General features: G+C 45.5%; 2 protein-coding genes across 3 annotated transcripts in view; one reads left to right on the top strand and one right to left on the bottom strand.

Moving 5' to 3' along the window:
* Nucleotides 1-24,944, bottom strand: part of Xpot (exportin for tRNA) — a 55,417-nt gene extending 30,473 nt beyond the window's left edge. Inside the window, exons 1-2 of the mRNA XM_059245783.1 lie at nucleotides 24,844-24,944; nucleotides 24,560-24,644 (exon numbers count right to left, since the gene is read on the bottom strand). Coding sequence (XP_059101766.1) covers nucleotides 24,560-24,644; nucleotides 24,844-24,944 — 186 coding nt within the window. The remainder of the gene's footprint in view (nucleotides 1-24,559; nucleotides 24,645-24,843) is intronic.
* A 189-nt stretch (nucleotides 24,945-25,133) lies between these two features.
* Kics2 (KICSTOR subunit 2) overlaps nucleotides 25,134-26,253 on the top strand; it is an 18,598-nt gene continuing 17,478 nt past the window's right edge. The window contains exon 1 of one of the 2 annotated variants that reach the window (XM_059245574.1): nucleotides 25,134-25,409. In XM_059245574.1, coding sequence (XP_059101557.1) covers nucleotides 25,175-25,409 — 235 coding nt within the window. In that variant the 5' untranslated portion in view covers nucleotides 25,134-25,174. The remainder of the gene's footprint in view (nucleotides 25,410-26,253) is intronic. The other variant, XM_059245575.1, reaches the window with a different exon arrangement.

Genomic DNA, 26,253 nt, shown 5'->3' with positions numbered 1-26,253 from the left:
CTGTCCTGGATCTCCCGCTGTAGACCAGGCTGGCCTCGAACTCAGAGATCCACCTGCCTCTGCCTCCCCAGTGAGGGGTTAAAGGCATGAGGTGGCAGCAGCCTTTGTTGGGGATTTTGTCTTAGCAACAAGACAAGTAACTAATGTACTTGCATAAGTGGAATCATACAGTCTTTGTTGTCTTGACACTAATTTACTTAGCATAATATTCTCAAAATCAGTACTGTAGCATCTATCAGCATCCCCCCCTCTTTTAAAGGCTGAATGATATTCCGCTGTATGTATATGGCATATATGTACATGTATGTACACATTCTTTCATTCATCTTTGAAAGATGGTTGAGTTGTTTCTACTAGTTGATCACTTTGAATGCTGCTACATTTTTGTACAAGTACAAAAATTTTGTAGTGAGTTTTTGAAGTCTTGTTTTCGATTCTTTTGGGCACATAGCCCAAAGTGGTATTGCTAGGTCATATGATCCTTACATAAGGGACTGAGAATGGAGCTCAGTTGGTAGGGTGCTGCTCACCTAGCATGCACAAATTCCTGGGTTCAGTCCTCAACCCCACACAAGACTGGGTATGGTGGTATATACCAACAATCCCAGCGCTCAGGAGGCAGGAGGATCAGAAGGTCAAGATCATCCTTGATTATTTCATGAGTTTGAGGCCAGTCTGGGCTATGTGAGACCTTGTCTCAAACAAACAAAATAAAAACAACCGCCTCAGGCTTTCAGGTTGGAATCTAGAAACCCTCACTCGAGAGTGTCTGTCGATAGCAGGAAGGGAGATCCGTGTTTGAGGCACAGTGATCCGACAGGATGGCTGGCCTATGTGGATCGGCTTATGCCTTGTTCCCCGGCATTCCCTTTCAGTCTCAGAAGCACCCTCATTTTGATGATGTGTGTGAAGTTTTTGTTTGTTGTTTGTTTGTTTGCTTGTTTGTTTTTTTCGAGACAGGGTTCCTCTGTGCACTTTTGGTGCCTGTCCTGGATCTCGCTCTGTAGACCAGGCTGGCCTCGAACTCACAGAGATCCGCCTGGCTCTGCCTCCTGAGAGCTGGGATTAAAGGTGTGCGCCACCACTGCCCGGGGATGTGTGTGAAGTTTTATGCCTTTAGTCATGAATGACTTCTGGCCCAAGGCTTTTAAGATCAAGAAAGGCCTGTATCATAGTAATAGGAGGGAACTATGGAGCCATGCAGATTTTCCTCGGAGAACATAGCTAGTTCATATGTGAGCAACTCTGGGTGTCAAACCAAATTCAGACATGTTCTTCTGATCACTCATTATGTTCTAGACTTCAATGGTTCCCCCCTTGTTCTCCACATCCCCAAATATTACTTTAAACCTGACAGAATATAAGGTCATTCCAGGGTAGGAGGAGCAAACTTCTGGAAGGGTCCACATTGACTGAGAGGATCTGGAAGATGAGGACAGTTTTGTAACCATATGACACAATTTGGCTGACACCGTGGACGGGGTTGCTACACAACCACACGAGTCTTCGATGAAAGCCAAGTTTCAAGACTGAGTCTAGCTGCCAAGATGACTTCAGATAGTTCAGCGTGAACAGTAAGACAAAGATGTTATAAAATAGTGGGGTTTTTTGAAACTGAAAATGATTTCTTTAAAAAAAAATGAAGTGTTTTGATAGCAAGTGTGGGTGGAAGTATGTGTGTGTATCTATGTGTATGGTGTGTGTGTGTGTGTGTATCTGTGTGTATGGTGGTGTGTGTGTGGTTGAACCAGGCCAGATCCAAGAATCATGGCGGTACCCAGACTGAAGCAAACTGAGATTGGTTTGTTAGAACAAAACTAACGTGTGTATCCTGGCAGCCTCAGGCCCTCATTCCTTCAGGGAATGGCTATTATTAGCACTACTTTATATTAAGTCCCAACCGGGGCAACTTCTCATAGTGGACATGTCAAAAAGAGGAGATTTACCATCTGTCCTCCGAGCTAGCAAATGGTGGGGATAATATTAAGTTGTCTGTCTGAAGCCCCAAAGGTTAATCATAATTTTGAAAGGTCTTACTAAAAATACTTTTTTCCTCCCCAGACAGAAATCATTTCAATGAACATTGATTGGGTGTTTGTTAGATAGCTAGGGGATACAAAATAAATAAAACCAAGTCTCTCTTGCCGAGAGTGAATATTCTAGTAAGTTAAGTTTTCTATGGTAAATTAGTTGGGTACATTTAAAATTCTTGCCATATCCTCTTAATTGTTTACCTGATATTTTTCTAATCTTACTTACTGCAGTAATTTTTTAATATACCAACTTACCTTTGTCTTAAAGAACGTTTGAGGACTCCCAGAATTAATGTTCTAGAAATATATTTTATATATATATATGTATGTACATACATAGACATTTAACAATAAACACATTTATTGGACATTTAACAACAAATGAACTTTTAATAGTGTCAAATGTTTTCTCCTGGATAATCTAAAGCTGTCTTGGTATTGCTCCATGCAGAAAGCAGACACCATAATGACAGAATAAGTCAGCTCATGGTTTTGGAGGTAGTAGTCCGTGATTGGTTGAGCCCATGGCTTCAGGCATGTGGCTAGGCAGCATGCTGTGCCAGAAGCAGGAAGTGAAGTCCATTTCATGACCAGGAAGAAAAAGACGATGAGGGGTCCCCAGATCCCACAATGCCTTTGAAGGGTACACCTCCCATGGCCCAAAGATGTCTCACCCAGCTCTATTTTCTTAAAGGCGTCACCACCACAATCCACCACGCTGAAGATGAAGGTCATATGGACCCTTGGAGGACATTCAAGATTCGAACTGTAGCAATGAGATACAGCCTCTCACCCCCTCAGATGGCTCTCTTGGAAGAGGCAGACAATTACAACTGTCATCAAGAATCAGAACCTTCATAGATTACTGGTAAGAATGTGAAATGTCACAGATGGCCTTAAAAAGGGGTTGGCAGGTCCTCAAGTGGCGAGGTACAGAGCTAGCAAGCATTCTAGCTGTTTCCTTCCTAGGAGTATAAGTGAGGGAAATGAAAATGTAGATCTACGTGGAAGCCTGTACATGGATACCCATAGCAACACTATTCCTAATAACCCCAAATGGAAAAAAATCCACAGGTTCGTCAGCTGATGACTGCATAAAGGAAACTATTATCATGCTCTTGTTGATACGATGGATCCATATTTGGTGTACAGAAAGGAATGAAATGTTGACTCATTACAACACAGGTGAATCCTGAAAATAGACTGCATGAAAGAAGCCAGTCACAGAAGGTCACAGACTACATGATTACTCTTTTATAAAATATCCTGAGAAGGTGAACCCATAAAGAGAAAAAGTAAATCATCAGTTGCCTAGGGCCAGGGGAAGGGTGGGACTGGGGGAGGGTGACTGCACACTTGTGGGGTTCTAGGGTGTGTGATGCGATGTTATGAAACTGGGATGTTTGCACAATCCACGAAGCTTTTACAAAACAGTTTGAGGCGTGAGCCAGTTGGTCCCCTGGCCAGGAGCTTGCCAGCCTTTGTTATAGACACATTCATAGAGGATAACAGATGAACCTTCTCGAGCTTTCTAGTGGATTCAGTCATTTGTCTTGATGGCTATATCCTCCTCGGGTCTAGTAATGAGGGGACTTGCATATCTTAGAGCTGTGGGATGAATGCAATAGTGACGTATTGTCTACCTGGTAGCTTTGATTAAAGCCAGGAATTTAGCCTATAAATTCAGATACCCTTAGCACACTGTCATATCCATTACTAACTTTGTACATTGTCAGTAGGTTGTGTGGGCCTTAAGTCCCAGACAAGCAATCATTCTGCCAATCTCTCTTATCCTAGACTCCTTTACCACTGTCTTACCCTGTTTAGGATACTGTAACAAAATACCATCAACCTGGCTTATAAGCAACATACACCTATTTCTCACAGTTCTGATTGCCGAGAAGTCCAAGATCAAGCCACAGACAGCCTCGGTGTCTTGTAGAGACCACATATCTGGTTCATATACAGCCATATGCTCCCTGTATCCCACGAAGTATAGAGTGGGAGCTCTCTGGTACGGTCTGAATATGGTTTGCCTTCCCTGAAACTCCTGTTAGAGTTTAATCTCCACTGTTAGGTATTGAGATTGAACACTTAATTCAATTATGGTGTTTGAAAGTAAGAGCCTTGTAAAGTGATTAGGATTAGCCACCAGACTAGAGCTCCAGGACTCGACTGCAGCCTTAATAGGAAGGGGCCAGCCAATACACATACGCACACACTCCCAGCGTCTCCTGCTATGTGATAGGTACCCTATGTCACCTTGGGATTCTGCGCGCAAGGAGGTCATCACCAGAGGGGGAGTTGACCTTGAACCAGAACTGAGTCTTCATAAATTTCCTTAAAAAAAAAAAAGAATACCATCCACAAAACAACTTAGGGGAGAAAGGGTTCGTGGTGGTTTGAATGAGAATGGCCCTTGTAGTCTCATGTGTTTGAATTCTTGGTCTCCAGTTGGTGAAATTGTTTGAGAAGGATTAGGAGGTGTGGCCTTGTTGGAGGAGGTGTGTATTGGGGGTGGGCTTTGAGTTTCAAAGGCTTGTGCTATTCCAGTTAGTGCTCTCTGTCTCTCTGTCTTTGTCTCTCTGTCTCTGTCTCTCTCTCTGTCTCTCTCTGTCTGTCTCATACCTGTGGATCAGATGTGAACTCTCAGCTATCATATTAGTGCTTGCCTTCTTCCATGCTTCCCACCATGATGGTCACGGACTCTAACCTTCAGGAACCATGACCTCCAAATCAAATGCTTTATTTCATAAGTTGCCTTGGTCATGGTGTCTCTTTAGAGCAATAGAAAGGTAACGAAGACAGGGTTTGTTTTAGCTGACAATTCCAGGTAGCAGTCCATCTTTGAGGGGAAGTCATGGTGGCAGGGACTTGAAAAGCCAGGCACATTACATCTGCCACGAAGAGCAGAGAGAGTGAATGCAGCATGCTGGTGCTCAGCTGACTCTTTCCTTTTCATTCAGTTGAGGGCTTGGCTCACAAAATGGTTCTACTCTACCTGAATTCAGAGTAGCTGTTCCCACTCATGTAACACAATTTAAAAGAAAAATCCTTCACAGGCATGCCCACAGGCCCACCTCAGTGACCCCCTTCCAAGGTAATTCTAGATTATATCAAGTTGACAATTCAAACTAACTAATGCTGTATCTAAACTTATGGGATTGACATGTTTAATAAGGGTAGGCTAACAATGATTCTTTGAATGCTGGAGAGGCTGAGAACCCTGAGGTCCTGCAGCTGCTCAGTTCATGAGGCTGGATGCCTCAGCAGCACCACTCTGGTACTGAAGGCCTAATGGATTTCTGGGAAGCCATTGGTCTTCAGTTAATGTTAGGAGGCCAAAGAGTCTGGAGACTGGTATCAGCCTAGCAGCAGGAACAGAAGCAGCCGCAAGAACAGCAGCAGCGATAGGTAGATGCACACACCAACAAGAGGTGAAGGTGGGCAGGCAAAGCCCTACTGCTTTTTCTTGCTTATCTCTTCACACCTGGGCTTTTGGAAGGCACTGCTCCTGATGTGGGAGAGCCTGTCATCACCTAGCTCATCCTTCCTAGAAATGACCTTACAGATGTGTTGCTGTCCTGGTTTGCTTTCCACTGCTGCAACAAATGCCATGATGAAAAGCAACTAGGAGAGGAGAGGGTTTACTTTATCTTTCACCTTACAGTCCACCATCCAGGGAAGCCAGGGCAGGAACCTGGAGGCAGGAACTGAAGCAGAGGCCATGAAGGAACAGCTGCTTGCTGGCTTGCTTTCCTCTGGCTCATGCTCAGCCTGCTTTAGTATAACACTTATGTAGGGATGATACCGCCCACAGTGGGCTGGGCTCTTCTACATCAATCATCAGCCAGGAAAATGTCCCACATCTACATCTACAGGCCATCTACAGTGGGCAATTCTTCAGCTGCAGTTCCCTTTTCCCAGATATTTCAAGTTGACACGTAAAGTTAACTATAACAGCTGCTGAGTTGATTCCAGATCTTGTCAAGCTGACATCGAGATTAACCATCACAGGGCTGGGGATAGGTGGCTCGGTTGGTAGAGAGCTTTCCTAGCATGTGAGAAGACCTAGTTTTGACCCCCAGAGCTGCATAAACTCTCTGTGCTCTCGGTACTCAGGAGGTAGAGGCTGGAGGATCAGAGGTTCAAAGTCATCATCAACCACACGAGATCAGTCTGGAATACACAAGACTCTGTCTTAAGAACAAACAAAAGAAAACAAACAGAGTGCTAGGCATTTTAAGAAATAAGCTGTGATTTTCCTGCTTTTCAATAACTCATTTATGCTCTGAAATTCTAGGGTATTTTGTGTTCAATCTCTCTCTCTCTCTCTCTCTCTCTCTCTCTCTCTCTCTCTCTCTCTCTCTCTGTGTGTGTGTGTGTGTGTGTGTGTGTGTGTGTGTGTGGCCCAGGTGGTGCTAGCTGAGAAAAGGAAAAACCAGAAGAGATTCCTTGGTTTTATCAATGTCAGGAGGAAGGATTTCTAGAAAGATATAGATCAATATGCAGAAAACACAGCCCTAAGAGTCTGTGCAGACCTTGGGTTCATATGTACATGGATGAAGAAACGGAAATGCCCATCTTTTAGTAGAGCAGGGAAGACTGACAGGGTAAATATTCGGAGGGATTCTGAATTTAATTAATCATCCATGCTTAAGAAAAAATACTGAGATTTTTTCCTCTGAGGTAAGAATTTTAATGGAGCTAATGATGCTACTAAAAGAAGCCAATCTGAGCTCATTTACAGTGCAGAGGGAGCATCCTGATGAGCAAGTGCTCTGATCTTCTGCAGAATTAATTGGAAAGAAAATGTTGACAGAGGTTATTTCCAATCCAATTCTGGAGTTTGAATAACATCTACCTATGAGGACAACACTTAGGTTTCTGACACACGATGCATGTATTTGCTGGGTCATAGACTGTCATAAGCACTCCCATAGCTAATTATGGAGTGCTAAATGCAGAGAGATCAGACCCATTGCCTATTTCAGGAAGCTCACAGTGTAGTGAGGGGAAGAAGTTAATCACAAAGTAACTGCACTATAAAGTGGCATGTGTAATAGGTAGGTAATAACTGTACTATGAAGTAGCAGCTGATATGTGGCCAGACTTTGGCACTATATACTAAGAAGGAGGCATCTTATATCTTAACCAGTCAGAAACGTGTTCATAAGGAGGAGGCATTGTTGACGAGGCTTAAAGCACGCCATCTTAGTCAGAGTTCTATTGCTGTGAGGAGACACTATGGCCATGGCAAATCTTATAAAGATTTAACTGGGGCTGGCTGACAGTTCAGAGCTTTAGCCCATTATTATCATGGCAGGAAGCATGATGGCATGCAGGCAGACATGTGCTGGAGAGGTAGCTGAGAGTTTTACGTCAGGATTGGCAGGCAGCAGGAAGAGAGAGAGACACTGGGCCTGGCTTGGGCTTCTGAAACCTCAAAGCCTGTCCCCGGTGACACACTTCCTCCAACAAGGCCACACCCACTCCAACATGGCCACACCTCCTAATCCTTCTAAGTAGTGTCTCTCCTTGATGACTAAGCATTCAAACATGAAGGGGCCTCCCAGATATCCAATTCTCAGCATGAAGGGATTTATTACTCTGGAGGGACAAGCGGGTGGGGTATGGCCTACCTCTGGATTGGGCAAAGACAGCAACAGGTGGCTGGGTTTTTAAGGAGAAAAGGGGAAAGTCTGTGCTACGATGAGTTGGTAAGTCCTGATGAGACCTGTTAGCCAGTGTAGCCAAATAATTAATCTTGACTTGCTGGTTTTGACCTTGGTGGGTTAGTCAGGCATAAGGAAATGACCAAATAAGGGAACAGACATTGGTGGCTAGCTTTAGGAATGCCATCTAACGGTTTAGCAAGGGAGAGAGAAGGGCGTGGGCAAGACCTGCCCACGCTGTGTTGGCAATGCACAGGCTTATCAGAGAGCCCTTCAGACTATATGAGCCTGTGGGGGCCATTCTTATTCAGCCACCGTAGACACTAACACGTCCATAGTCTAGGCCCTGGGGTATAAAGAAAGAACCTTCCAAGGAGTGGGTGCCATAACAGCAAAGGCAAAGCGATGTACAGGAAACAGCTGTTATTTTGCTTGGCTTATAAATTAAATGCAGCTGGGAAGGAGGGCAGCAGGAACCGTGGCTGGAAAGGTAGGTGGGAGTCAAACCCTGAAGAGCTTTTCATTCATTCATTCATTCATTCATTCACCCCACAGATATCCACAGCGCCTGGCACTGTACCTGACACAGTGAGTAAAAACCCACGCAGGTGCCTGAGTGCTATCCCTTCATCTGCAACCAGAAACCCAATCATCCCTGTGGGGAAATCAAGTCACACTGTGTATTTGTGTCCCAACTGTCGTATTGACTTGGCCAGCCTTACCCATGGTGGATGTGTGTGCACACCAGTGAGCACGCCACCTCCTCCTTGTCTTGTAAGGGGTTCAGAAGGAATCCAGAGGAAGACAGAAGCACATTTGACAGCAATTTTATGTTCAAGCTACGTTCTTGCGTCATTGAGCTGGGTCAGATTTCTTAGCAGGTTTGCGAGGACCTGACCTGTCCTTGTCTGAGAGACAGCGCCTTCTGCAGTTCATTCTGCAAGAGGCTGGGCAGGCTCTTTTTGTCCCAGAGAGGGTGAAAATAATAGCGATGACCCCCATCTTGGTGGCCAATCCACTAGACAGGCCAAATTTGGTCGTCGGTAACCGGACTGCGGCCTGGAATTTCCAAGGCCAAATCCTTGCAGCTGTGTTCAGCCTTGAACTTGGCTCGAAGGTCAGTCTACCAGCTGGGCTGTGGCATGCATGCCTCAAGGGGCAGTTGAGACTAGAAGAACCCAGATTTTTTTAAAGTGGGGAATACGGCTGTGCAGGCTATTGAAGAGATTGTGTCTATATTTAAACTCTTTAAAAAAAGAAATGTGAAGTTACAAAATGTTAGAGATAGAGGTGGGGATAACTGAAATGTGCGGCAATTATATACCAGACAATTAAAATGGAATGGAAGAATGCATCCAGGAAGGTGATCAGCAACTCCAGGAAAAATGAAAAAGGACGCTTCCCAGCTGTTACCAGGGTGGAAGGCAGAGGCGGGGGTAGGCTAGGCTTTCTCAGTCGGATGACCTGGTGGAACTCCTTGTCCCTGGGTCCAACACTGAACACTCTGGGGACGATAAGGGAACTCACCAGCACCAACCCTCCCACAGAGCTTCTGGCCCTTGCTGATGGATGGGATGTACCGCTCACATGTTAGTTTTCAAATCATATTGTTTCTGGACATATCGAGTCCTTCTCGCAGCCCCTCAGCCTGAAATCCATATTGGGCTTGCCTCACTAGGAAAACAGCCTTGGCCTGAGCCCCAGCTAAATGTAGGAACTGCAGCAGGCTTTCTTTGGGCCGCCAACCAGCTCTGAAATAAAGACACCGATATGATTAGCTATGAATGCTCCGTCTTACCTTGTCCCACTAGCTCTTATAACTTAATTTAACCCTTTTAGCCTCATCTACATTTTGCCTCAGGCCTCTTTCCCTTTCCTTCTGTATGTTCTACTTTTCCTGCTTCCTCTGTGTCTGGCTGTCTGGCATCCCCCTCTTTTTCTCCCTCTTCCTCTCCTCTCTCTCGAGCCTAGATTCCTCTTCCTACTCATTCTCTCTGCCTGCCAGCCCCGTCTATCCCTCCTCTGCCTAGCCACTGGCCGTTCAGCTTAGGCAGGTGCCTTAGGCAGCAAGGTGAAACAGCAACACACCTTTACGTCATTAAACAAATGCTGCAGAAACACAGGCAGCACACCTTTACACAGTTAAAGTAATATTCCACAACATAAACAAATGTTTACGTAGTTAAAGTAATAGTCCACAACAAGGAACCATTTTTAAAAGCCAAGTTTGTGCTCAGACGACTCTCACTGTTCTCGGTGATGTAAGGAGGAGTGTTAGAGAATAACAGCTAAGGATATAGGACCAACATAATTAGGCAAAGATATAAGACAGTTCACGATTGGCTGCTAATTTCTGTACTTTGTATCTTCGGTGTTGGGAAGGTACCCTTGTTAAATTGCCTCGCTACCATGGTGATAGTTACTAAGAAATACAAAGATGCATATCTGAATAGGTTACAGACCTCCCTATGAGATATATATATATATATATATATATATATATATATATATATATATTACAGAAAAATGGCTTTTTATTACATTGTTATGCAGAGATGAGGATTGAACTCATGGCCTTCCCCCCTGCTAAGCAAGCTCTCTATCACCGAGAGCTACATCACAAGCACAGAAGAATGGCTCTTACATCCAGTCCATGGCCTGCGTGACTCTCTGCATTCAAATCCTTTACAAAATTGGACTTAGAGCATGTGGACACATGCAGGCTGACCCTGCACAGTCTAGGGCTTATCCTGCTGCTGAGCATCTCCTTCTCAGATTTATGACAGCTTGGCATCCTTTGGGGACTCTGCCATCGCTCTGGAGGACCTCGGGGTGAGGATAAGAACTGGATCTCCGCAGGAAACTCCCCACTGTGTCTGTCTCTACAGGCTGAGGCCCTTTCACATGCTCTTGGCATAATTTTCCCCTGAGGCTTTTCTGCCTTCGGTGACAGTAGTAATTCCCCGGGCTTTGAAGATCAGTCTGTATCCGTGACGATGAAACTGAAGGACATGGCTAGTGCTGGCTTTTTGTTTTGTTTTGTTTTTCAAGACAGGGTTTCTCTGTGTAGCTTTGCGCCTTTCCTGGAACTCGCTTTGTAGACCAGGCTGGCCTCGAACTCAAAGAGATCCGCCTGCCTCTGCCTCCCGAGTGCTGGGATTAAAGGCGTGCACCACCACCGCCCCGCCCTAGTGCTGGCTTCTTGGTGGTGACCCATCTGAGGGTTTTGTTTTCCCCAAAGGAAGGTTATGCATGACAAAAAGCACAACTTCTTAAAGATATTTCTCCTTGGCCAGATGTCCATGTATGCCTATATAACGACATAGATACACCATGAGCTTGTTATATACTATATAGAGTACTAGACTAAGTACCATGGAAGACAAGAGAAAACCGTCTGCCAGGCATGCTGGCTTACACTTGTAATTCCAGCATGTGGGCTGTAGTGGGTGCTGTTTGAGCCACGCCCTCAAGCACTGCCCCTAGTAAGGCAGCTGTAGCTTTTACATCTGTCTATGACCTTGAGGTACCAGCCTCTTGGGTGTGGCCACCGGGAACCCTTAAGATCTGGGATGCACTTAGGCTGGCCTCTCTTGGCTACCTCATGGTTCTAGATGCTGAGATCTTGGACCACGCCGTTCAGTATAGGACATAGTTCAGATTTCTCGGACCCTACGATAAATCTCCCATGGTTGTGAATTTACCCCCAAATATCCTTTGATCATTAAACAGACTCAGTGGATTTATCCCATTAGTGGGCAGCTGAGGCAGGAGAATTGCCACGAGGAGAAATGAAGACTGGGCCACATAGTTTTGGGCCAATCTAGACTACAGAGTGAGACCTTATCTCAAAAATAAAACAAACAAACCCAGGTACTATAGAATGTAGAACAATGGAATAGAATAGGGAACCCAGAAATAAACCCTCACAGGTACAGCTACCTAATTTTTGACACAATTGCCAAAAAGAAAAACATGTGTTGGAAGAAAGACAGTCTTGTCAACAAATCTGGGGAGCTGGATTTCCACACAAAGAGGAATAAAACTGGAGATGTAGTTCTCACGTTAAAGGTCTTAACGTAAGACTTGGAACTTGCAAGCCACAGGAGGAAAATGTAAAGGAAGTTCTTCAAAATAGGCACAGGCAGCATTTTCTGGGAACAACCCTGATAGCACAGAAAACAGTCCCGGGAACTGACATAATGTGGTTAATGAAAACTTAAGACGCCTCTGTGCCGCTAATCAAACCATGACCAGAGTGAAGAGATGGCCTTCTTAATTGAGGTTCCCTCCTTTCAGATGACTTTAGCTTACGACATTGACGTACAGGTTGACATGTAACTAGCCAGCCCAGGGAGATGGTGATATCAGAACTATTTACCATTCTCAACACATACCAGTTACCTCTACAACAATGAGTAGACTGAGCTCCTTTGAAAGCCTGCCCAGGTCAGGAAGCAGCTCTTGTAGGCAAGCAGGAACCAAGGCTATGATGAAAGGGACTGGCAGACATATTGAAGGGCTGGAGGCAGAGCTGTGGAAGCTCACCAAAGGACATCCAAGTCAGCAAAGCTGGAAGGAGGAAAGGGGGTGTGAGGTGACCTTTCCCGAAAGGATGAAGAACTAGTCACAGATGAAAAGAGCGTAATGCCACAACCCAAGTTGTGTTGGTACTCTGAACGGGCCCTGGCTGTCAGCGTCCATTCCAGACTTCTAGTGTGCTGTCTTAAGCTGCACACTATAAAAAAGGAGGAACCGCATGTCTTCCATCATCAGGTAGAGTTCTGCTTCTGCAGTTCGATGCACCTGGAAGGTGGATCCCAGGCCACTGCCATCTGCTTGGTTTCTGCTGGCAGATGTAGGTTGGACACATTGGACTTCACTGTAGGAGTACGGCAGTGTCTAGGAACTAACTCTGTGGGCGTTGAGCAGTAGATGGAGGACAGAGTTGACTCCATGCCCTTGGAGTCCGTCCTTGAACTCAACAGTCTGGTGGCTGCTTGACACAGCCTGCTTGCCTAATTACTGCAGAGGCAACAGCTCCCCTGGAGACTTGTTTTTAAGAATCATGACTCAGGGTCTGCTAAAGAATGCTTTTTGGCTTTCTAATGATTTTGCAAGCTCCTGGTACCTTGCCTTCTTTCTTTTTCTTTCTCTCTTTCTTTCTTTCTTTCTTTCTTTCTTTCTTTCTTTCTTTCTTTCTTTCTTTCTTTCTTTCTTTCTTTTCTTGCTAAGAATGGTTTATTACACCTGATTCTTTCACCAAATATACTGACAGATTTTTCTTTCAAAATATAAAAAGGTGCCATGAATAATGAACACCATTTGCAGGGGTCAGAAGAACAGCAACCTTTCTTTATCAAGGGCCAAGATAGAAAATATTTTAGGTTTTGTGAGCCATGTGTGATTTATTCTCTTTCTTCATCTTTCTTCCTCCTCCTCCTCATCTTCTTTCTTAATAAAACTTAAAGGCATAAAAACCAAAAATCACCCGGAAAACCTGAAATGTTTCAGACTTTGGTTTGCTGACCCTTGATAGAGTGTGCTGGCATGATATGAAGAAATATAAAAAAATAAAATAAAATTAAAAGCTCCCCAATTCTTCAAACTGCGGTTATGGTTGATATTGTTACCAGATTAGAGAGCACATCAGCAAATCCTAGGACAGGATCATTGGCTGATCAAGGGAGACAACAGAATTCAGTAAATAAGAAGCTGCCCCATGCCTACGCAACTCGGACATCCAGTCTAGTTATTTAAAAAAATGCGGTGCTGGGGAGATGGCTCAGTCGGTCACGTGTTTGCTGTGGAAACATGATGGTCTGAGTTGGGGATCCAAAAACTGTGTGAAAGCCCCAGGACCATGCTGCTAATCTGTAATTTGATTGGTGAGGAGGTAAAGGCAGGCAGATCCCTGACGTTCACTGGTCAACCAGTCCAGCTGACTCAGTGAACTGCGGGACCGGTGAGAGACTGTCTCAAGAACTCAGATGGAGAACAATACAAAGGCACCTCACATAGACTTCTGGCCTCCACATGGTACTGGTGGAGGGGCTGGCATTAGAAGACATCCACTAAAGATCATTGCCATCTAGGAATGGAGGTACATGTGCCGCCGCGGGCTGTAGAGCTGGAGGGGTCGGGTTACTCCTGCCCTCTGAGGCCCAGATGATTCCATCATGAGCTCCAGATGCTCAGCAGGGTTGCGGGACTTGGCGTTGGCCTGGGCAGTCTTGCTTTAGCTCCGCCTTTCCCTGCTACGCTCTCACCCTTCCCTTTGGAATGAGAAAGTTTACTTCATATGTTGGAAGTACGCAACTTGCTTTTTATTTTATAGGGGCTTACAGTAAGCCCGATAAGCCTCTCCACTGACTCAGCAATCCAAATCAGACCGAATTAGAAAAAGTACTGGCTTAATGGGTAAAGTGTTTCCAGGTGATTCTCCAGCCCCTCAGAGAGGAGACGGAATGAGAGACCAGAAAACCACGTGTCTGTTTTCTGGGATGCAGCTTTTATACCCTATGGGAGTGGTCTTGAGCCTCTTTGGGGGGAAGGGCTGTTTTTGGCAGGCTTTGAAGGGGTGGGTTTGGGGAAAGAGATGGGGGAGGGGAGTTGAGGTAGATCTTCCACCAGAACATTCCAGACTCTTTGGGTATAGGGATACCAGGGTGCCAGGGGCTGAGGTGGAGCTCCACCCGAACACACACTGTAAGCAACTAGGAATGTATTTTCATCATGAGATGGCCATGACCCTATGGAGCCTAGGAGTAGAATGTTGCGCTTTGGCTTTTACTGTGTCCGCAGTAGCTTTATGTGTTTGAACACTCGATCCTTAGTGGGTGGTGCTCTTTGGGAAGGTGTGGAACCTACCGGAGATGGAGGAATGGTAGGGGAAGCAGGTCACTGAGGGAAGGCCTCGAGGTTTTAAAGCTGGGTTCAATTTCCTGTCCACTGTCTGCTTCCATAGTGTAGCTGGCTACCTGCTCCGGCCACCATGCTTCTCTGCCTGCTACTGTGCGTTCTCTGCCACAACGGAACAATCCCTTCAAACTGTAAGCCAGAACGAAAGTTCCCATCTCTGACTTGGTCAAGCGCTTTGTTCAAGCAGCGAGGCAAATGACTAAAGTGGGAAACTACCTTTCTAGAACTCTGTTTTCCATCCTCCTGTATATATATATATATATATATATATATATATATATATATATATATATATATATATATATACATATACACACACACACACACTCTGGACATATTCCAGAAGTAGAACTGTCGAATCGTAGAATAGTTCTGCTTTTGTTATTCAGCGATCTCTGCAGTGTTTTCTAAAATGACATCCCGCCAGCAGAGCACAGATGTTCCAGTTTCTCCGTACCCTTGCCGTGATGGCTGATCTTGTCAACTTGATTGTATGGAGACATGCCTAGGTTAGTAAAGGACATAAAGAGTGTATGGGGATTTCCAGAGAAGGCTGGCTGAGGCGGGGAAACCTGCCCTGAGTGTGGGCAGCACCATGGGCACCTTAGGCTGTGGACCAGATAGAATAAAACGGGAAAGGAGAAAATCTGGTAATTAAGGCATTCTCTCTGTCTCTGTCTCTCTCTCTGTGTTTCTGTCTCTGTTCCTCTGTCTCTCTTCTCTCTCTGACTCTGTCTCTCTTCTGTCTCTGTCTATATGTCGTCTCTTTTTGTTTCTCTGTATGTCTGTCTCTCTCTCATTGACACCCCCACAACCAGTCTGTTTCTTTATGTTTCTAAGTCTCTCTCTCCTGACCACCATCATGTGAACTGCCCTGCTCTGCCCCACTACCACGATGGACAGAATCCTTTGAAACGATGAAAAGGAGCCTTTATTCTTTTAAGTCAGTGGTTCTCACCCTTCCTAACGCTGTGACCCTTTAATACAGTTCCTCATGTTGTGGTGACCCCCAACCACGACATTATTTCGTTGCTACTTCATGACTGTAATGTTGCTACTGTTATGAATCGTAATGTAAACATCTGTGTTTTCCAATGGTCTCAGGTGACCCCTGTGGAAGGTCATTCCGCCCCCAAAGGGGTCACGACTCACAGGTTGAGAACTGCTGTTTTAAGTTGCTGTCGTGGATCTTGTTACAGCATTGGTGAAAACTCGAACACTCCAGAGAAGTGGAGGCTGTGACCACCTGACCATGGAGTTCAGCAACCTTTAGAGAACTGAGAGGTGCGGGCTCTCCAGCCAGATCTCAGAATGCTGTAAGCAGAATGTGATTTTAGTGGTGCTTCCAATGACCGGAGTTGTGGCAGTATGAAAGAAAATGGCCCCCAAAGGGAGTGGCACTATTAGGAGGTGTGGCCTTGTTGGAGGATGTGTGTCACTGTGGGGGCGGGCTTTGAGGTCTCTTTTGCTCAAGCTTCCCTCAATGTGACTTTCAGACCATTTCCTGCAAGATACAGGACTCTTAACTCCAGCACCATGACTGTCTGCACACCGCCATGTTCCCTGTCATGATGACAATGGACTGAACCTCTGAAACTGTAAGCTGCCCCCTCAATTAAATTTTTTCTTTATAAGAGTTGCTGTGGTTATGGTGTCTCTTCTCAGCAATTAAAAACAAACAAACAAACAAACAAAAAACCCTAACTAAGATACCAAGAGTTGTGGGATCTGGGCAGAGCACCATGGCGCCCACTGGAAATGTCAACAGTGATTATCTCTGGGTTTGGAATTAAGAGTGGTGGTTTTTCTATTTTTTATTTGTATTGTTTTGAATTTGTCATAACGAGCATAGACTTGCTCTAAGGATTAAATGAAGTCATTCAAATAAAGCACTTAGCACCTTCATTGACTTTATTACATACACAATCAATTTACCTGTGATATTTTGTGCGCAGCTTTTTATTTGCTTTCAGTGTTGGGGACTGAACCCACAGCCTCCTGCATGTTAGGCAAATGTTCTGCTGCTGCACTCCTGGCCCTAGATTACATTTAGAATACAAATAGACATAGGTAAGTGTATTGATTACTTAATGAACATATCTAATTTAAAAAGAAAATGTAACTGTAGCTACTGCCCAGTAGAATGAAAGTATGAAAAATTATTTGAAATAATACATGGACCTTGCTCTTCACTTTGCTTTGTTATGACTTGTGGAGGTCTTTTGTCTTTCTTCTTCTGACATTGTTTCTCTCCAGTACTGTCCAGTAGGACGTTTTGTGATAGGAAGTTTCCATACTTATGCTGTCTGTGCAGTACAGTACCCACTGCTTGTGGGTGGTTATCAGCATCTGAGATGTGGAATTTCAATTTTCATTAGTTTCTCTGCTGGATACTGTTTTTTTTTTTTTTTTTTTGTCAACTTGACACAAGCTAAGGTCTTCTGAGAGGAGGCAATCTCAATTAAGAAAATGCCTCTATAAGACTGGGCTGTGGGCAAGCCTGGAAGACCATTTCCTTAATTAGTGATTTGATGGGGGAGGGCCCAGCCCATGGTGGGTGGTGTCATCCTTGGGCTGGTGGCCCTGGGTTCTATAAGAAAGCAGGCTGAGCTAGCCAGGGGAAGCAAGCCAGTAAGCAGCTCCCCTCCATGGCCTCTGCATCATCATCTCCTGCCTCCAGGTTCCTGCCCTTGACTTCCTTTAGTGATAGACCTAGATGTGAATGTGTAAGCCAAATAAACCATTTCCTCCCCATCTTGCCTTTTGGTCACGGTGTTTCATTACAGAAATAGTAACCCTAACTAAGACGATTTTAGTTTCATTTGCTTATATAAACAACCACCTGGCTACTTACAAGGGGCAATGCAGCTTAAGAGCAGTATTCACTAATGGGTAGGGAACAGAACTGAAAGTCCGTCTTTCTTGAATTTGGGTTAGTCTCTCAGCCCATGACTTTGTAATTCCCCCGTCTTGACTCCAAAAGCTCATTATAATTAGATGTGTAGGAAAACAAAATTGGAAGAGCTAATTAAACATCAAAGACTGTGTATGTTTTGTTAAACAGATGCTAATTTATTTACATATAAAAGTAAAAGGAACTCAGTCGGAAGTTAGGTGCCAAAGAGCTATCTAATGCATTGCCAACTGGGTAATAACTTCGGTAAATTACCTGAGGGGACAATAGAAGAGGTTGTTGTACATCATGAGTTTGGTCCCTGTTCATAAGCCAAGGAAGGCTTCTTGACAAAAATCTGCTTCAACCACACTCCTGATATAGTAAGAGTCGTTCGCACAAATACTTTAAAATGCCTACACGACAAGAGAGAAGTCTCTTACTGCTGAGGTCCAGGCTGCATGTAGGGCTAGCTCAGAGCCAGCCTCCTGCCTCTGCCGGGTGCTGGGTTTTAGCCGTGGGCCACCACATCTAGCCGGAAAGACTGATCTCAGTTTGTACTCTCAGCCTTTCTGGTCCCTTTGGTTTTGCACTTTGGACAAGGTGCTTACATTTTCAGAGACTCCATTTCCCTGAATTCAGAAGGCACTGGCCACACCGGTCTTGACTCGGAGGAGTGTTATTAGTAAGGCATGAAATGCTTGGTACGCAGTAAGTGCTACATCAACCACAGTTTCACTATTGATGGTACTATGTTCAGAAACTGATCAGGAAAACGGAAGTAAATCTAGATAACATGAAATCTAAGTAATAAACACATAGTTGTGAAATCATAAAATCATTTTATGCTCCTTAAGCCAAAGACTGAATGTCTAACCCCATTTGAAAATTAATATTTTTATTCATTGAAAGTTTCATACATTAATATTAATATGTATTAATTAATATACTAATATACTGATCTTATCCATCCACCACTGCCTACCTCCAACTCCCCCCAGTACCCCCTACTCCCATTTCCCTTCCAACTTTATGCCTTTTTAAGTTATAACTCCTGGAGTCCAGTTAGTGCTCCCCATATGTGCATGGGTGTGTGCCCATCCACTGGGACGTGAGCAACCTCCCAGCAGCCACATTCTGAGAGGGAGAATGACTCTCCCTTTGTTAGCGCCATCGACTGTCAATCATTCCTCTGATAGGTTGGAACTTGGAGGAGGGAGATTCCTTTGCCCTTGCTGGAATTTTGACTAACTCTGCTTTTAATGTCCTTTTTCAGCCAAAATGATTTTTTCTGCCTAAAGTGGTTGTGATAGTACACTCACTATCCCTAGGGGAATTCTCAAAATCTCGTAAGGAACGATATCAAGTCAACAATGAGCAGAATTGTTCTTTTAGACTTAACGGGAGGAGATTTTGGTTGAAATGCAAAAGCAACATTTTTAGCAATAAAACAACCCTGCAGGGGCCATTAGGGATTTCTATCTTACGATATGTTTAAGATGGCATTAATTCTCTATGGTAACAATATTGCCATTTGTGCTAGCCAGTCTCCAGGACAACGCCAACGATCCTTGCTTCTTAGCAGTCACGTTCTCCCACTCAAGTTAAATTCAGGCTGGCTCTAAATATGACAGAGAGATGACTTCCCAAACACAAGCAATATGAATCGTGGCAGCTCATGCCTTGGTCTGTGGTATTAATCACTTGCCTCAGGATGAACCAGTTGCCACAGCTGCTGTGAAGGGATCCAGGCAGCCCTGTGGAGAGGCCCCTGTGGTGACAGTCTGCACTAACCCACCAGCATGTGGCAGAGTCACTTTGGAAGGAGAGTCTGCATCTCCAGTCAGGTTCTCAGCTGACTAGTGCCAACGCCCGACTGCGGGACACAAGGGACTGAGTCAGAGCTGCCAACTGGAGCCACGCTTCATTTCCCTGATTCACTGAAACTGTGAGAGAAACTACATAGTTTTTATTGTCCTAAGTCACTAAATTTGGGGGATATTTTATATGCAGCAGGAGATAGCTGGTACTTATTGATAGCTGGCATTAGAATATTTGGTTTATGAGCCAAACATGCAATCAATAAAGGTAACTTCTTGCCTTACAACTTTAATGTTTGATAAGTCATTAACTTGTCATATCTTTAAGTCTACATATTTTCTTATAACATTCCCACAAAGCAAGGAGAGCTGACCAACTCCAAATTTAAAGAACATAGATTCAGTCTGAGGTATTTTTTTTTTTTTTTTGAGGCTGTCCCTACTACACGCTGAAGTTCTCCATAGACAGTGAGGATGAGGCCCCTGGTCAATGAAACACAGCTAGTCACGGAGCCCAAAAGCAAGCCAGGGGAGTGATTTGATCAACGGCCCACAAAATGAAGACTAATCAAGGGAGAGCATGGACAGAGAGAGGTAGGTTCAGTGTGTGATCACTCACTCTCTGAGTGGACAAGCAACTCAGGACTAGCTCTCAGCTTGGGATGTGGGAGACACTCACTGGTTCTGCTTGTGATACGCTCAAAGAATGATCAGCTTGTGCACATAAACCACACATACACACAAATAAATATGTAAATAAATATAATTAAAATTTCTTTAAAGAACAAAGATGAGGACACATTTTATTTCAAGTATATTACAGAGCTATCTATACATAGCCTTTTGTTTGAATGGTACTGTCACGAAGGCCAACACAGACCAACAGAACATAACAGAAAGCCCAGAAACAATCCTTAAATGCTTGGTCATTAATCTTAAAAAAAAAAAAAAAAAAAAGCCGGGCGGTGGTGGCGCACGCCTTTAATCCCAGCACTCGGGAGGCAGAGCCAGGCGGATCTCTGTGAGTTTGAGGCCAGCCTGGGCTACCAAGTGAGTTCCAGGTAAGGCGCAAAGCTACACAGAGAAACCCTGTCTCGAAAAACAAAACAAAACAAAACAAAACAAAACAAAACAAAATTGTTCTTTGGTAATTTCACACATGCATACAGTGTATTTAGATGGTATCAACCCCTATTCCTCCTACCAACTCATCCTGGACCCTGCCCTCCACAATCACCTCCTAACGTCATGTCCTTTTAATTTATTTTTATAACCCCATGTACACATCAGCATAGGAACATCCACTGGAGCACGAGAAACGTATCATGAGTCACATGACTTTCCCTTTCCCAGTAGTGATGGACTGCCAGGAGCACCTCATGGGCCTCTCCCCATCCATGTTGGAATGAAGACTAGCTTGACCTTGTGAAGGGCTGCAGCGGACAGCCATGGCCGCTATGAGTTCACGGTTCAATAGGTCCGCCATGTTCAGAAGACATGATTTTGCAGCAGGCTTCTGAAGTGTAAATCTAATTAATCTTATCAATAGAAACCAGGAGTCAGATATTGGGGTAAAAGCTGAAAGATCAGAGAAGCAGGAGAGCAGCCACAGTCACTTCCTACCTCTCTGAATCCTCAGACCAAAAGGGATCTCGTCTCTGCCCCGCCTTATTACTTCCTGTTGCCTCTCTGTTCAGACCTCCAAACCTCTATGGTGCCTCTCTGTTCAGACCTCCAAACCTCTATGGTTAAGTAGTGGCTAGCTCCGCCCTCTGATTCCAAGCAAGCTTTATTTGTCAGCACACAAACAAAATATCCCACAACAGGCTTTCCCATTTTCTGGCTCTTGTCCTCTTCCTGTCTCCTTGCCTGCAATGTTCCCTGCGCCTTGGTGAGAAGGAATGTGATGCAGATGTCCACTTCTGGCTGAGCACTCCACAGTCTGACTTACTCTTTGCCCTGGGACCAGTTGTGAATCTCTGTATTAACTGCCATCTACTGCACATAATAGTAGTAGGTTCTCCACCAATGCCCAAATCTATCGGTCTTTGATAAGAACATAAACACGCAGAGACAAAAAACTATAGTTTCTTCAGTAAATGGCACTGGAAAAATTGAGTATCTAAACAAAAAACATAGCCCTATCTAACAGCATGTTCAAAATGAACTTGAAATGGGTTAAAGACGTACACGTAAAACTGGAAGTTGTAAGACTCCTTGGAGGAAACAGAGAAGTTCCCTGACATCAGGGAGCCAATGACTTTGTTTTAATGAGGATATCAAAGTATGGGCAACAATAGCAAAAACAAACAAGACTTTGTCAAACTAAACGATCAGCAAAACAAAAAAGTAACCCTTAGAAAATATTTGCAAGCTGATTGGATAGGAGATTAATAACTGAAATACATAAATATTCATGCAGTTAACAGCAAAAAGCAATCTAATAAAAAAAATGGTCAAAGGAGCTGAGTGTGATGAGCTGGACCTCTGAGCCGGCAGGAAGATTTCAGGGAGCTGTCCCAGGGCCTGAATTACATAGTGATTCAAATGGAGAGAGAGAGAGAGAGAGAGAGAGAGAGAGAGAGAGAGAGAGAGAGAGAGAGAGAGAGAGGTTGGAAGGTGGGGGAGAGAACTCGGTGACATTTTTCCAAAGAAGACAATCGGCCAACAAGTACATATAAATGTACTCAGCACTGACTAGGCAAAGGCACATTCAAGCCATGAAACATGGGTTGGAGGGATGGCTCAGTGCTTAAGAGCACTTACTTCTCTTGCAGAGGACCCACGGTTTATCAGCTCACAACCATGTGTAAGTCCAGTTCCAGCGAATCAAATGCCCTTTTCTGGCTTTCATGGACACCAGGCATGGACACTGACTCAGATGTACATACAAGCCAACACCCATAAAAGTAAGTATAGGGGAAATATAATAAGGTAGGAGAAAATTAAGGAAGACACCTCAGATTATAACTGGTCTCTACATACAAGCACACACATGTGCATGTGCACTCCAACACACGCACAAACTCATGTGACTATATGCCACTACAAAACACACACAATGATGTTTTAAGCTTACGTTGGGTCTGGGCATCACGCCTGTAAACCTAACACTCAGGAAAGCAGAGCCATAGGATTATTCAAGGCCAACTTTGTCTACCTAGACCCTTCATAGAAAAGAAGTTTCATTTATTCATTTCACAGGCCAAAGATGAATAAAGTAGCTTAGCCTGCATTTCTTTGATGGGTGAAGCCGGGCATAAAAAATGTGCTTTATATGTCTTTTGAGACTAGTACATTCACAGCCTTTTAAACATTTGTTTTGTGTGTTGAGTATACGTGTGTGCTCACATGGAAATCACATGCAGGACTAAGTATGTCCTTCTAATATGTAGGTTCCCAGGATCCAACCCAGGGCCCCAGGCTTGGCAGCAAATGCTCTTGCCTGCCTAGCCATTTAAACAGCTCCATAACCTCTTTTTTTTAACTTCTGGTTTTCCGAGACAGGGTTTCTTGGTGTAGTCCTAGCTGTCCTGGAACTTGCTCTGTAGACCAGGCTGGCCTCGAACTCACAGAGATCCACCTGCCTTTGCCTCCCGAGTGTTAGGATTAAAGGTGTGCGCCACCACCACCTGGCCCCTAACCTCTTAATTTCACTGGTTAGAAAGAGGTCGTGGTCCATTAAAGCATTAGCCCCGTGTCTGGCACATACTGTGTAAATTGTCTTTCTCAGGGTTCTGTCATGTTCTCTTGAGATGTGAGAAGAGGAAGTGGGAAGGGTGCCAATGGAAGGGAGTCGGAGAGGGGAAGGCAAGGGAGAGGGAAAGGGAGGGTGGACATGGTCAGTGCATGATATACGCATGCATGGAAAGGTCACAGTGAAACTCACTAACTTGTACCATTAACATGTCAACATATTCACTTCTTTATACATCAAGTCAATTGGATTCTTCCAGTGCATTTATAGTTACGAGTTTTTCTTTCTTTAGACCTAGTCAAGCTTACTTTCCTCAGCTTATGGTTTTTAAATGTACACTTTTTTTTTTTTACAGGAAACAAGTGGATAGTCTTTCCCACGCATTCATGTCTCCTTCACTATCCCTAAGTTTCTTTCCCCGTGTGATGATGATGCCTACTTTATCATCTAAATCAGTGGTTCTCAACTTTCCTAATGCCGTGACCCTTTAGTACAGTTCCTCATGCTGTGCTGACCCTCAACCATGAAATGATTTCCGTTGCTACTTCATAACTGTAACTTTGCTACTGTTATGAATCGTAATGTAAATACCTGATATGCAGGCTATCTGATGTGCGACCCCTGAGAAAGTGTCCTTTGAACCCCCCAAAGGGTTTGTGACCCACAGGTTGAGAACCACTGATCCAAGGACTTCTTGTGTTCTTGGGGAATGCTGGGAATGAACACTGTCCTTGTCTGTGGGTATGGGGGGCAGTAATAAACTTTGACTTTTAACTTTTAACTTTTGTTCATTCTTCATGAATGGCACACTCTTGAGGACAGGAAACAAACACACAACGGTGGCCAAGCCTTTAACGCCTGCAGTCCCAAGGAAGTTCCAGGCCACTCAGGGCTATGCAGGGTGACTGTGCCTCATATAACCAAACCAAACCAAAGAAAACCAAATGTATATAAAACCCATTGGTAATGATGATATAATAGCTCTAGTTTTTTGGGGGGCATGAAGATAGGCAGCTCTTTGAGTTGTTCAACAAGCACCCCCATTTCCATTACGAACCATTAAAATGGTAAATAGACTCAAGTCTCTGTCCAAGTCAGTTCACCACTGACGGGAAAGAGACGCGTAAACACAGACACACCCACACTCCGTGTGACTGGTGTACAATAAGCATGTATCTTTAAAATACAAAATATGCAAAGGGAATTAAAAAAACACTGAGTGGGGCGTGGGCGGCATTTCAAGATAGAAGACACATATGCGAGCTAAGCCGGAGGTTCTTTCTTTCTTTCTTTTTTTTTTTTTTTTTTTTTGGTTTTTCAAGACAGGGTTTCTCTGTGTAGCTTTTGCGCCTTTCCTGGATCTCACTACGTAGACCAGGCTGGCCTCGAACTCACAGAGATCCACCTGCCTCTGCCTCCCAAGTGCTGGGATTAAAGGCGTGCGCCACCACCGCCCGGCGGAGCTGGAGGTTCTTAAACGTCACACGAGCGTGTGAAGAACCTGCAGGACAAACACGCACCGACTCTAGGTGCATTTCTCCTCGACTCCTAGGACCCGAACCAGGAAGCTTCATCGAGTTTGAGAGGGATGGGCAAGGTGGAGATCTGGCAGCGGACCCACACAGCTCTGGCATGGCCAGGCGGTAGCTGATGGCGTGTGTGTGCGTGTGTGTGTGCGTGTGTGTGTGCGTGTTTGTGTGTGTGTGCAGGGATGAAAACCAGACTTCCACCTCCATGCGTGTCAGGGGCTGATCAGGGCACTGATGTCTACGTCTGAGATGACGTCAAGCCCGCGTGACGTCACCCTCGCTCAGGGGCTGGACGCCGCAGGGGGCCTGGAGGTGGCCAGCCTGCCGGGGGCTCTGCAGCGGGTCTCTCCTGCGTCCGCGGAGCCGCCTCCTCCATCCTCCCGCCACCCCCCCCCCGCCACGCCCTCCCCCGAGGTCCCGGAGCAATCCCGGGGCGCCCCTGCAATCTAGCCAGCCGGCCGGCTCACCCGCGGGCACGCGCGCGCATGCACGCACGCACGGCCGCACGCGGCTGCGCAGGCGCGTTTCTCCCCCCCCGCCCCTCCCCCTCGGAACCCGGAAGTGCGAGCGGAGCCACGTGGGTGGAGCCGGCGCCGCGCAGGTCGCATGGGGGAGTCTATCCCGCTCGCCGCCCCGGTGCCGGTGGAACAGGCGGTGCTGGAGACGTTCTTCTCCCACCTGGGCATCTTCTCTTACGACAAGGCCAAGGACAATGTGGAGAAGGAACGGGAGGCCAACAAGAGCGCGGGGGGCAGCTGGCTGTCGCTGCTGGCGGCCCTGGCGCACCTGGCCGCGGCCGAGAAGGTCTATCACAGCCTCACCTACCTGGGGCAGAAACTAGGTACCTCCGCCCCGAACCCCCGCCCCTCGGGGAGGAAGGAAAGGGGGTGCACCGCCCGGGCTTGGGTGTCCCGGCACTCACTCCCAGCGGCGGACTCCACTCTGCCCAGGTCTCCTCCCACCGTCCCCCTCCTCCTCCTCCTCCTCCTCCTCCTCCTCCTCCTCCTCCTCCTCCTCCCCCCCTCCTCCCCCCCTCGACTGCCGCAAGCCCCGCCCACCGCCTGTGCATCCACTGTCGCCATGGCTGATGCTGCTGCTGCCTTGGTGGACTGGGCGGATGGATGCTCTTTGCTGGGCATCCCTCCTCTCCCCACCTCCAAACCCCTGGGGTTGACGGTTTTGAACCGTGCATGGATCGGTTTCATAAATGACAAGTTAACCAAGTTCTGTGTCCCCCCTCAACTAGTGATACTGCGGTCTGAGGAGCAAAACCAGGCAGGGCATGGAGAATCCTAGTTGTGTTAATAAATACTGTTTTTGTCTGGCCTCTTAAAACAGATGGAGTCGTGTCCCCTCTTCCCATAGTACGTCAGTGCGTATTTAGTGAATGAAGGCGTTAAGTGGATCCTGGGCAGGAAAGGCAAGAATTGAGCCAATCTTTAAGAGGAGAAGACTCTTAGGGTGCACACTGCTAGTCCCCCTGTAAATAAGATGGCAGGAACCCTTTTAATTGATTACCACTACAAGAAACAATTGGTATCCGTTGATAAGGAAGTCGTGCATAAAAGCCAAGGGCTGTGCATTCAAAGTATTACTTGTAATAATAATGGCAAATGATAGCTAACGCCCGGAGAGTTGGGGGTAGATTTAGTACGCTGGCTTCTTTTGGACCCTTTAGATATTAA

This window comes from Peromyscus eremicus, chromosome 18, assembly GCF_949786415.1.
Source record: "Peromyscus eremicus chromosome 18, PerEre_H2_v1, whole genome shotgun sequence".
NCBI lineage: Eukaryota > Metazoa > Chordata > Mammalia > Rodentia > Cricetidae > Peromyscus > Peromyscus eremicus.
Note: the sequence above shows the minus strand (reverse complement) of the source record. Positions and strands in the feature narration are given on the sequence as shown.